Source organism: Rhinolophus ferrumequinum, chromosome 6, assembly GCF_004115265.2.
Source record: "Rhinolophus ferrumequinum isolate MPI-CBG mRhiFer1 chromosome 6, mRhiFer1_v1.p, whole genome shotgun sequence".
NCBI lineage: Eukaryota > Metazoa > Chordata > Mammalia > Chiroptera > Rhinolophidae > Rhinolophus > Rhinolophus ferrumequinum.
Window position 1 is genome coordinate 85,089,835 of NC_046289.1, and position 13,077 is coordinate 85,102,911.

The 13,077-nt window shown below is 33.3% G+C and overlaps 1 protein-coding gene across 4 annotated transcripts in view; it reads left to right on the top strand.

Annotated features, from left to right (window-relative positions):
- MIPOL1 (mirror-image polydactyly 1) overlaps window positions 1-13,077 on the top strand; it is a 246,572-nt gene that overhangs the window by 63,188 nt on the left and 170,307 nt on the right. For all 4 annotated transcript variants that reach the window (XM_033107003.1, XM_033107001.1, XM_033107002.1 and 1 more), the window contains 2 exons: window positions 11,336-11,369; window positions 11,629-11,799. In XM_033107003.1, the coding sequence (XP_032962894.1) occupies window positions 11,336-11,369; window positions 11,629-11,799 (205 nt within the window). The remainder of the gene's footprint in view (window positions 1-11,335; window positions 11,370-11,628; window positions 11,800-13,077) is intronic.

A 13,077-nucleotide genomic window follows, 5' to 3' on the forward strand; every position in this document is an offset into this window, starting at 1 on the left:
ATAGAATGGAGTCTGAGACTCTACATTTTTAACAAGCAGCCCAAGTGATTCTGATGTCGGTAAATAATGGACCACAATTAGAGAAATAATGTCCTGGAGGTAAATACTTCTCCAGTTTTAATGTACGCTCCAGTCACTTGGGGAATCTTGTTAAAATGCAGATTCTTATTGAATAGGTGTAGAGTGAAGCCTGAGATTCTGCCTTATTCAAGCTCCCAGATGATGGAATAATGCTCGTCTAAGGAATCCCCTTTGGGTAGAAAGGCCCTAGACCAATTAGGAATGTTGCTTGTAAGATAGACAGAGTGTAGTCATCTAATATTTTATGATGATCCATCAGTATGTTTATTGAGTGTTTGCTCTGCCCAACATTGTGCGAGGCTCTGGGTGATCACAGTCAAGTACTCACTGAAACATGGTTCGTTAGGAAGACAACAGTCATTAAATAGTTAACATGACACATGACAGTATTCAAGTTGTGATTAGGTAATGTGGTTTGTTTTTTGTTTAATGTCTGTTTTTTTGGAAGATTGATGGAGACTCATAAAGCATTCAACTCATTGAAAAATGGGAATAAAGGAACAAACAATTTTACCTCCATTTTATACTGCCTACTCCCAAATAACTGTCTTTATCAATAGGGAAACATCATTCCAAACATTGCTCTGTGCTTATATACTTAAAAACTATTACCTGGCAGGATGGGTGGTTGGTTGAGTAGATTCATACATAGAATTAATTCGGTAAAACTCAAATCATTCTCTCCATGCTGCTTTATTTCAGAGGCATTGTAGCGTAGAGGTTAGGAGCACAGATTTCAGAGCCAGGAATCTATGTTTGAATCTTGGCTCTGTCACTTGCAAGCTGTACAGCCATGGACAAATTACTCAGAGTCTCTGGGAGTCAGGGTTTTGTTTTTATTGTGTGTGTGTGTGTGTGTGTGTGTGTGTGTGTGTGTGTGTGTGTTTTGGTTTTTTGTTTGTCTGTAAAACGGTTAAATAGTGCCTATTTTACACAGGTTGTTATGAAGACTAAATGATTTAACAAATATTGAAAAGTACCTGGCTCGTAGCAAATGCTGTATAAGTAGCACTATTTGAATTTAAGAGTAATAATTGAAGTAAAACTGAAGAAATTTTTGAACTTCGTGCCATGTTTTTTCTCAGTAAGATATATTAATTCCCCAAAGATCCACCTAAGTTTAAGAAAAAAGACTGAAAAACATTAAGGTTTTGGAATTGTCTGGTTTTTTTTTCAATTTTTGGAAACATGCAGTGTTTCAGTTAAGCAATATCATTTAACTCTCAACTATAAAATAATTTTTTTCTTTATAAATTCTACTTTGAAAATATTTGTAAAAGTTGTAATAGATTCTATAGGTAAAGTGGCATCCTATTGTTTAATCTTAATCTTTAAATTGATTGAATAATCATTACTGGAACTTTTATCATACATGGCATTTTTACACCTGAGTTCTTTATTGTGGGGAATTCCTGGGTAACATAATTTCATTTTCAAACAGTTTTTTGAGGAAGAGCTCATATTCTCTGATTTAACAAGCTTCAGACTGGCTGCCTTGGTGTTATTTTTTTACTCTGGTTATGAATAGAATTCTTGGGTTAAGTCTTTTTTCATTCTAAACATTGTAAAACTGTTACTCTCTTTTCTGACATTGAGTGTGGCTGAAAAGAAGTCTGAGGTCAATCAGATTTTTTTTTCTCTCACTTAAGGGTGGTGTTTTTATTTTCGTTTATTTTTTATTAAAATTTATGGGAGTGATAGTGGTTAATAAAATTACATAGGTTTCAAATGTGCAAGTCTGTAATACATCATCTATATATCACATTGTGTGCTCACCACCCAGAGTCAGTTCTTCCATCACCATATATTTGACCCCTTTTACTCTCATCTACCTCCCACCCCTCCCTTCTGGTAACCACTAAACTATTGTCTGTGTCTATGAGTTTTTGTTTCTTTAATTGTTTGTCTTGTTCCTGGGTGGGTTTTTTGTTTTATGTTTTTTGTTTTCCTGCTTGGATACCTGAAGGATTCTTTCTTTATTCTTGAAGTAGTAGAACGTAATCAGGATGTTTGTGTTGAGTAATCTGTAATACTTTTGGAACCACAGCATACCTTTCTGAGAACTATTTGATTCTTCCTTTATTTCATGGAAATTTTAGGTTTGGGATTTTCTGTTCTATTTTTTAGATTTTCTATTTTAGAGACTACAGTTAATCTTATATTAGGGTACTTTTGTCTTTATTATCTGTTCTATAATTATTTCAATCCCTGTCGTTTTCTCTGCATTTACTGTGATAATCTGAAAACTTCCCTGTTATATTAGTAAGTCCAATTTTCACCGTTCTCTTCCCTGTTCTTTCTAGTTCATTTATTAAATTATTTGTTTGTTTGTTTGTTTATGGTTCTCAACTGTTTCCTTAAGTTTTGAGTTTGCCTTTTTTTCACACTTTTGTTTTGGCATCATCTCTTTGAACTTTGTTTTATTGAATTCATGTCCTTATTATGTTCTTCTGATCTGCCAACCACTGGTGGAAAACCTTTCTTCTTTCCCTTGGTTTTGTTACCTTTTATATTATGATCTTTATCTCTTCTGCATGGTGTTTTGTCATGTGATGTATTCATAGTTGACATGTCATTTTTCTTCATCTTGCTCATGCTTAAATGGTCAAGAACTTTTCCTTGTTCCAATATGATACAAGTGAATTTTCCTTGATAAACATTTTTTGAAACCTATTCTCCTTCTCCTCTGAGCTGTAATTTCTTTGCTAGGTATTGCTTTTTGGCCACCTTTCTATATAGCCTTAGGGCAGTGGAGTGGGAATAGAGTTTGGGAAAACCTCTCTAGGGCTGTGTGCCCCTTTTGGAAGTTCTGTTCTCTGCTTATTGGGTTTTGTTTGGTGTCTTGCACTGCACCCAGGGTTCACTTTACCTGGTCTTCTGTATCCCCTAATTCATTGGAGTATTACGTTTAGCATTTTATTTGTTCCACCAGGATAGTAGAAAATGGCCAGCCCTAATGAATCTTGCTTGCTCTGTAAAGATTCTTCAGTAAAGATCCATACTTCCTCTGTAAGGATCTAGGCTTCTACTCAGATAGGATTTCCTTTACTTTTCTTTGGGCTATCCGCCCAACTCATTGGTGTCTCAGGTTATTTCCAAGTGGTATGGAAAATTAGTGAAAAATTCTCAGGAATTGGTGAGTTGTCTTTTCTCAATACCTGTTTTGATGTGTAAAAGGGAAAGTTAGGTAAACCTGGCCAAAATCATCATTTCTCCATGCTTTACCCTGTCCCTACTTAAAAAAATTACTACATGATATCTTACTTCCCTTTCCTGTTTGGTTAATTTTTTTTCTTTTGTTCATGTGGTTTTATGATGGGGTAAACAGATTTCTGTGTTCAATTTTCATTCCATCTTTAGTTGGACTTTTTTTTTTTCCACTAAACATTTTTTTAGAATACTTTCAGATTTACAAAAAGTTTTGAAGGTAGTACAGGAAATTCCCATATAGCCCTCACCCAGTTTCCCTTACTGTTAACATGTTACACTGCCATGGTGTACATGGTACAGGAGGGAGAGCAACATTGTTACATAACTACTAACTAAATTCCATCCTTTATTCAGATTTCACTAATTTTTCTGTGATGTCATTTTTATGTTCCAAGATCCCATCCAGGATGCCATATACACTTAATTGCTTTGTCTCCTTTACATACTTGATGACATTTTCTCAGACTTCCCTTGTTTTTGATGACCTTGACAGTTTCCAGGAGTACTGATCAGGTATTTTATAGTATGTCTCTCAATTGGGGTTTTTCTGAAGTTTTTCTCATGGTTAGACTGAGGTATTTATTGGTTTTGGGGACAAAGAGTACAGGAGTGAAGTGCCATTCTCATCATCACGTCATTTCAAGATTATATGCTGTCGACGTGACTTAACCAACATGCCAATTTTGATCACCCGGCCAAGGCAGTGCTTGCCATGTTTCTCCACTGTGAAGTTACTTACCCACATTCCTTTTTCATACTCTACTCTTTAAAGCAAATAACTTAAGTACTGCCCATATTTCAAGGAAGGAGGGTAGGGGTGGACTGGGAGGTCAACTGAGTTCGTTCTCCCTTAAGGGAGAATATCTACATAAGTTATTTGTAATTCTTCAGTACAAGAGATCTGTCTCTTCTCCTTCACTTATTTATTTAGTTATTTATGTCAGTATGGACTCATTAATATTCACATAATACTTTGGGTTATAATCCAATACTATGTTATTTATTTTGTTGCTTGGAATATTCCATATTTGGCCATTGGAGACTCTTTCAGTTGGTTCCTATATCCCTTTGGCATGCCCTCATGCTTTTGATTTTTGGATACTTTTTTTCTTTCTGGCACTAAAAGATGGTCCTGGGTAATGTTTTATAGGGATGTATTGAGATATGCCTCACCCCTTAGAATTACCCATTCCTCAAAGGAGCCCTGCTTCCTTTTATTGGAAAATGGTGTTAGAAACCAAGATCCGGATGCCAGGTGTGCTCATTGTTGCTGGGTGTGACTACCTCTAGTCCTAATCAGGAGAAAGAGCTAGGAAATACATGTATATGTACTAACTATAATGTATACACACCTATCTGTAATTATGTCTCTATCCATCTCATTAAGCTAAACCTGAATTCATACTAATGTCTCTGATTCTAATCCAGTACCACATATTTCATTCTAGCTTTCCTTTTTTCTTATGCATAATTTCCTCTCCAACAGTAAGAAACCTGGCTCCCACTTCACACCATCCGTTTACTTATTTGTTCTACACTGGTATACATTATAACTTTCAGAATCATTAACCCACACCTACATGAAAAACAACTTTACCAAACAGGGTGTACTGTTCATGTTTCCCTTTAGTCCAGTCTTATAGTTTTCAGTCAAAATACCACTTTCCAAAGTTACTTGGATTGGCTGTTTTATGTCCTTTAACTCCATAAGTGAAGTTATGCCATATATTTGTAATGTAATCAGGCGCTTTTCATGTCTGCATTCTATCCTGGGATCCTCTGATCTCCTTGTGATTCTTTTTTTTTTTTTAATTTTTGGCAATTTTGGAAAAAGTTGCTATAAGCATTTGCGTACAGGTTTTTTATGGACACGTGTTTTCAAATCAATTGGTTAAACCTAGTAGCATTATTGGTGGGGCATGTTAAATCTATGCTAATTTTGGAAGAAACTGCCAAATTCTCTTCCATAGTGGCTGTACCATTTTGCATTCTCACCAGCAATGAATCAGAGTTCTTGTTGCTCTTCATCCTTACAAGCACTTGGAATTGTTGTTTTGTTTTGTTTTTTGTTTTAGATGTCAGTCATTCCTTAGTGACAAATGATATTGAGCGTCTTTTTATATGTTTATTTGTCATCTCTATATCTTCTTTGTTAAAGTGTCTATTTTTAAATGTTTATTTGTCATCTCTATATCTTCCTTATTAAAGTGTCTATTTAAATAAAGTTCAGATATTTGACCAGTTTTTCAAATTGGGTTGTTTGTTTTCTTCTTGTTAATTTTAAGATGTCTTCATATACTCTGGATGTCCTTTATCAGATATGTGGTTTTCAAATATTTTCTTACAGTCTGTTTTTGTTTTGTTTTTTTAATTTCTCTTAACAGTGTGTTTAGCAGGACATAACTTTTAAATATTGAGAAAATCTAATTTAGTGATTTCTTTTTTCTTTCATGGATTTTATTGAAGCTAAAACTCATTGATTGCCAGAGTAAGGTCATATAGATTTTTCTTCTGTGTTTTTTTCTAGAAGTTATAAATGTTACATTTTCCATTTAGGTATGTGATCCATTTTGAGTTCATTTTTGTGTAAGGTATGTGGTACTTGTGGAGGTATTTTTTGTTTTGGGTTTTTGCATGTGGACATTATTTTTTCCAGCATTTGTTGAAAAAGCTATCATTTCTCCATTAAACTTCCTTTGTAGCTATGTCAAAAATCAGTTGACTGTATTTGTGTGGGTTAGTTTCTGGACTTTCTATTCTGTTCCATTGATCTGTCCCTTTGCCAGTACCACATGGTCCTGATTGCTGAATCATTATAGTAAGTTTTGAAATCAGATAGTGTCAGTTGTCTAATTTTGCTCATTTATTATAGAATAGTTTTGGCTATTCTAGTACCAGTCCCTTTTTAAATCAGTTTGCTTGTATCTACAGAAAAATTTGCTGGGACTAAATGTTTTTGAACATACTTTTCAAAGTAGATACTTTTTTTCTTATTTCAGTAATGCTTCCATTATAACTTTATAACTCTTCTTTGGGGATTTGCAGGTACTGTTATATTCAGTTTGTCATCTGCCATACAGTACTATATTTATATGTAATTTATGACCATAAATCTTGTTATCTAGATTGACCACCAATTTTATTTATGAAATTTGCTTCTAAATAGATTTTACTGCTTTCCAAAAATCAAAAGGTAATAAACCTGGTTTTTATACAATCATGACTCCTTGAGGTAGGTGATATTCATGCTTTTTAAATGAAAAAACTTCAAGTGGTTGATGACTTGCCCAAAGAGTCAAAGTCAGTTACACATTGTAGGATTTGTCTATCTCAGTTTTACACAGCCAACTCAAATTTAGCATATCCAAAATGGAGTTTATAATTTATTAATTCATTCTTAAAACTGTGTCCTCCTTAATCCCCTATCCTAATCAGTGACACAGCCATCTGCCTACATATCGAAACCAGATCTTCTTTCTCAGAACTCCGATTAAATTCGTCTCTTAGTTTTGTTCATTCTATCTGTAATTGATGTATCTAAATTGAGCCTATCCTTCTATAATGTTTTTTACGTTTGTACATATGCTTGTTATACTTTTTATTAGAATATATTAAAATTAGGATTCCTTAAGGCAGAGCTATTTTCATTTTGTTCTTTGTAGCATTCGTATTAAGGGGAAAATGGGGAAGGGAGAAAAGGGAAACATTCGGTCCCAAGCCTTTTCTTTTAGTTAATCCATTCACGAAATATTTATTGAATATATACCATGCATCAGGTATAGTTCTATTTGCTCAGAACACAGCATTATGATCCCAGCTTAGTAGATAGACATTAAGTAAATAATTACATAAACACCTAAAATAATATTAACTGATACGAAGAATTATTGGTTCCTAGGAACAATTTATAGTCACCTCTTCCTGTGTTATAATCTAGGGATACAGGTGGAGAGATCAGGAAAAACTATATATAAGAAGGAAGAATAACAACAACAAAGACATATTATGTCAGCATCTTTTTCGATGGCCCTGTGGAGATTTCTTTCTACTCAGCTGAAGCCTATAGGTTCTGAACTTTCAATAGTGCATTTTAGACTAAATCCTTGTTAAGATAGAACCAGTTTATAACTGAGCTTTGCTTGATGGGAGGGCACATTTGGAGGCACTGAGTATAGGTTGAAATTATATATATATAGATTATTTCACATCTCTTTTTGTTCTAACTCCCTGTTTTTTTCTTCCTATAATCTTCAAATTCCTGTCTTCTTTTTCTCTTGGCTGCTGCTGATCTACTTTGCATCTTTCTGTTTACTGTATCTAATGTTCTTTTGTTACTCTGGCACTTCTCAGCTTTCCCTTACCCCTCGAATCTTCAATGCTTTATTTTCTTTTATTTTTATCTAACAATAGGAAAAAAGTAAAAAGGATTCAAGTTAAAATGACTTACATATACATGCGAAAATAAACAAGTTTGTATATGTGTATTCTAACTTTTGAGATCATGATTTTTTTTTCAGTCTGTTATTGTTAGTGTATTTTTTTAACATATAAAGGATGGCACTGTACAAAAATGAGACTTAGAGAATAAAACAAACAATTCAGAATTTTCTGATTAGCTGATCAGTAGTTTTTTCTATCATTTGAGGTCAAAAATTAGCTTCTTCCCATTGAACAGGTGAATGACTATAGGTTTAGAAAGGAAAGGCATAATATTGAGTGATTTAGGGATAAATCAAGAAATGTGACATTTCAGGCATGGGTCTTTTCACTTAGACTGCAAGGCTGTCAGTCAGAATTTGCATGGTATAGGAAATCAATTGAAACTTGAGCCCATGGACATTTACTTCAGCAAAATTCTTACTAATTATCATGACTATGTCTAGTTAGACTGTTGTAGGCATAAATTAGAGTTTACAAAAGGTTGAGATTCTTTTGTATAATTGTGAATCTCATTAATGATATGTAAGTTATATTATAGTTTCTCAGCTATATTTCATATAACACTGTTTAATTTTTTATTAAAACAGTAAAGCTTTATATGATGTATATGCTGTTAGTAAACCTTAAACCTAAAAAGTTAGTTTTGTAGAAAATTGAATGCCTTGTATAACTTTTAAATTGTTCTCTTTTTCTAAAGGTCGATTTTTTGGTCTAATTTTTATGTTTTCTTAAGTGATAAAGTAAGTGATATACTTATTGTAGGACTGAATTTAACTTTCTGAAAACAACTTTTCTTATGTGATTAATCTTTAACTAGATATTGAATGATCCAGCTCAGAAAAATATGTCAGATAATGAATTGGCACTTACAGTGTATTAACATCAAAGATCTGATCTCATTTTTCAATGCTCTATATCAGCGATCAGCAAAGAAGGACCTATGGTGCAAATGCAGCCTCCCACCTGGTTTTGTAAAGTTTTATTGGAACACAGCCACACCTATTCATGTACATATTACCTTTGGATGTTTTTATGCTACAAAGTCTGAGAGTTAATTAGCTGTGAGAGAGAGCATATGGCAAAGCCTGAAATAGTATCTGACCCTTTACAGAAAAAGTTTGCTAATCCCTGCTCTATATAATCTAGTTGAGACTAAATTATGATGACGTTGATCTTTGATATGGGTACATCTACTTCCTGAGACTTTTAAAGGAATGCAAGTAGAGAAATACAAGTATTGGCTTTTTCTCTTTCCAGATTCCTGTTTGTATTGAAAGTTACTGTGTAAATTTTCAAATTTCAAATTAACTATTGGTTCATTTTTATTAGTTTTATTTTCCTCTTAATGACCATTTATCACTATATTTCCTTCAATCATAAAGTATAATCATGAAGCAAAATTGAGATCCAAATACTAAGTGGTTGATTTGGCTCACGCATACCCTGCACATCAGACTTGGCACATTTACCAGACATGATTCAAATTCATCATCAAAACTTTAAATCACTCTATATATTATGAACTCTTAAAGGCAATCTCATACATTATTTATAGTCGTAATGTTAAATTCATGTGCCAAGGATTTAGTATCACCTTTGATAAGAAAATTTGATTTTAATTTTTAAAAACTTGTAGTTGTTAGTAGGGAATTTTAATATTAGACTAAATTAAATCATCTTAACCATATCCTGTTGAACAATCTTAATTTAAAATATTGAAACTCTACCTCTGTTAAAGTAATAATTCTTCACATTACATTGCCTGAAAAAATACAAGTATTACATAGAAATTCCATATACTTTTTGTTGTGTTGATTATTTGGAATATACACATTAGGTAACCAACCTACACTGTTATTTTCTTTCTGATTATATTCTTTGAAACATAAAGGGAGTTTCATAACCTTGAGAACTAAATTTTTCTTTGCAAAAGTTCCCAGTAATCTACCAATCTCTTTAATTTTCTTGTATCTTTTCACATTTTAAATTATCAAGTTTAATAAATTAATTATGGAGTGTATAAAAATTTAAACTGAATCTTCTTTGTCAATTACCATATCAACTCTTACTCTGATTTCATCGAAAAAAGAACAACATTAATATAAATATTTCTCACCACATATGGCTTCCTTTAAAATCATGTTTAGCTAACCGATAACTGATTGTTAAGTGCCACTGATGTTTTTCAGACACTTTTATATGATCATAAGTAAGTGTAAAAATTTTATCATCTTACACTTTGCCACTATGTTTTTTAATTGAGTAAAAAAGAAGTGATTATCTTCACAGTTCTTGTAGAATAAGCTGTTATGAAGCAGGATATTTGAAAACTGTTGATTTATTTTGAGAGGAAAAAGATAAAATGTGAGAGTGTTTGCTTTTGTTAAAACGTTAATCCAAATGGAGTTTAGTAGTTTGAAATACATTAATTTATATAATTTAAAATTATATAATTGTACCACCTAGTATACCTTCCTGTTAACTTTTACTACTTAAGTAGGTATAGAAATAGATTTTTGATGTATGTTTATTTTTTTCTGTTAATAATGCAGTGTTCTAAAATACTTTTTCTCCATCAATGTAGCTGTTTTATTGAACTGACAAGTTTGGAACAATTTTGTAACAAATTTATTAAGTGTCTTTTTTTATCTTTTCCTAGTATTCTGGGGTTTTTTGTTTGTTTTTGTCGTAAATGTTAATTCATAGTAGAAATGGGACAGGGGAAATGAAAAACCAGGAACTTGGATATGTAAACTTTTAGTACAATTTTAAAATAATTGAGGCCATTTCTAAAATCCACATCATTTTACTAATACCCATTACAGATTTTCATTTAATTTACCTTATTTAGTGGGTGCCTAAGTTATATTGTAGATAAGTCATTTAAATCTTTTTCTTCACTGCATATCTTCAATTTACCAGCATCAATTATCGTTTCAGTAAGCACTGTGACTCTTATAAGGCAAAATGCATTTTTGAGGGAAACTAATTTGCTTTCTTTGTCCTTAAATTTAATAATTCTACATATGTAATGCAAAAGAGAAAAATAACATTAGTCATCTAAAAATGTGGCTCAATTTTGGTCAGCCTTTCTATATAGTATATTTGTTTTCACAAATAGGTAGCAGCAGGAGATTTTTATATCAAATTTAGTGGTAATTATTTGTCATTGCTTTTGACGTAACGTAGTTAAAATTTGTAATAAAAATACTTGCCTTGTTTTATTTGTTTTGATATCCAAAAAACAGAGGAAGTACAGTTTCGGGTAAGAATTGAAAGTCCAGGAATAAATATAGTGATGAAAATGAGTGCTTCTATCACTGGGGAACTTTCTTCATCTAAGCACATATGAACAATTGATCCTTGTAGTCATATATAGCAGTAAACATTAATAACTTAACAGTCTGAAGTCAGTGCAGAAGATATGGAGTATTATTGAAAGATGGAGTCGAGCAGGTGGCACTTTAATATGTTCAGTGTCATGGTTGACTCTAAAGACTAGTCGAATGAAATTACTTGAGGTTCTAAAGATTTAAAAAGCGAACTCATTTTGCTGCACTAAGGAAATGCTACTGATCAGGCTTTCTGTGTCCCTTTTTTCTAGGCTAGAAAATATTAACCCTGAAGAAAATGACATGGTAAGCTTTTCTCTGAGGAGATTTCTTGATGTCAGTCTTATATCTTAGAGGCTTAAGTTCAATTGAGTGGGTTTCAAGAACTAAGATGTGGGAAAAAGAAGAATTGACACACTAATAATGTACATCTTTGCTGCAATATGAAAATTCAATAACTTCACTCAGTCAATTTACAATTCACATGTGCCTATTAATTAAAACCCTATATTAAATAAAATATATTAAAACTTCATGTCTGACTAACATATAATGGTGTTGGTAGACATTACAGGAATTACTGAACAGAATAAACAATGCAGACACAGGCGTAGCTATTCAGAAGAATGGAGCTATAATTGTGGATAGAATCTACAAGACCAAGGCATGTAAAAAGAGAATAACGGCAGAAGAAATGAATGCAGTGATAGAAGAACGGGATGCTGCTTTGTCTCAGGTAACTGCATGTATCTGTGAAAGCATATACTACCATTTCCACCCCTCCTTTACCATTAAAAAATGATTTTCCCCAAATATTCTTACTTTAAATGAGTTCTTAGCCATACGATTAATACCACAATCACAGATGTATTAAAACAATCACATATTTTGTTATTCAAATACATGCACCCTCATTTCTTAATAGTTGGCTTGTTATAAAAATATAGGTATGTTCTTTAAAGTAACCACTTGTCTATGAGACTTCTTGAGTTGCAGTTTTGAGTGGGCTGAGATGATGTCTTTCTTACTGTTTTATTCAGTGCCTTTTAGTAGATGCTGATAAATGAATCAAATTATTAGTGTAATCTTTTCTTATCATTACTCACACCTTCCTGCTCTACCTGAAACCTGGTGACCTCCCTGAGGACACTGCTTCCACTGCTGTCCTCTCAGGTAGCGATTATATTTCCTCCCACACCAGTTACACCAGTGCACATGGAGGCTCATTCCTTGTTACTGTTTTTAGATCATTGTTCCTTTTTCCACTCTAAACACCTCCAGCTTTGAAGCTCATGCATCAGATTGTACCACCCAGTACACACTCCTGTGTCGCTTCCCTCATTTCTTAAAAGACTTTAGGATCCATTTCACTGTCTCTTTCTTGAGCTTATTCTTGTCATAATTCTTGATGATGTAAATATCGGTGTAGATGATTTTTCCGATATCCTGGCCTCTCATCTTGAATTTCTCTCCTCCAGTCATCATGTGCTCTACTCCACTTCTGCCACCCACCCTATGGTCATATCCTACTCGTGGTCATTCTCAGTCTTAATTTCACTACTTGCTATCTTTCCAGCTCATGTACTCAAGAACTCTAGCAAAATTTCATCTCCACTGGCACCTGTTTCTATTGACCTGACCATCTGTTTTCCTATCCCTCAAACCTCTCCTGTCCTTACTTCACTGTCTGTCTAGCTTAGATTTCATGGCTTACTCTAATTTTCACCCACTTGTATACAGTATGACCTTAATTCCTTGGTACTCTCCTCCTTTGCCAGGTCCTACTCACATGGCAAAATCTAAGCCTCATAAATTTAACTTTCTGCCTGTTGTACACCTTCACAGCTTCGTATGACAGGAGAATATCATACAAATTTGCCAACTGAACTTACCTTAAATTCATGACCACTCTCTTCAAGTAGGCCCGTGGTTGTCGTTCCTTGAGAATCTTGCTTTTTGTTCATCTATTCACTTTTCCCTCGCAAGAGCTATTTTGTTTCTTCTCCTTTCTTAG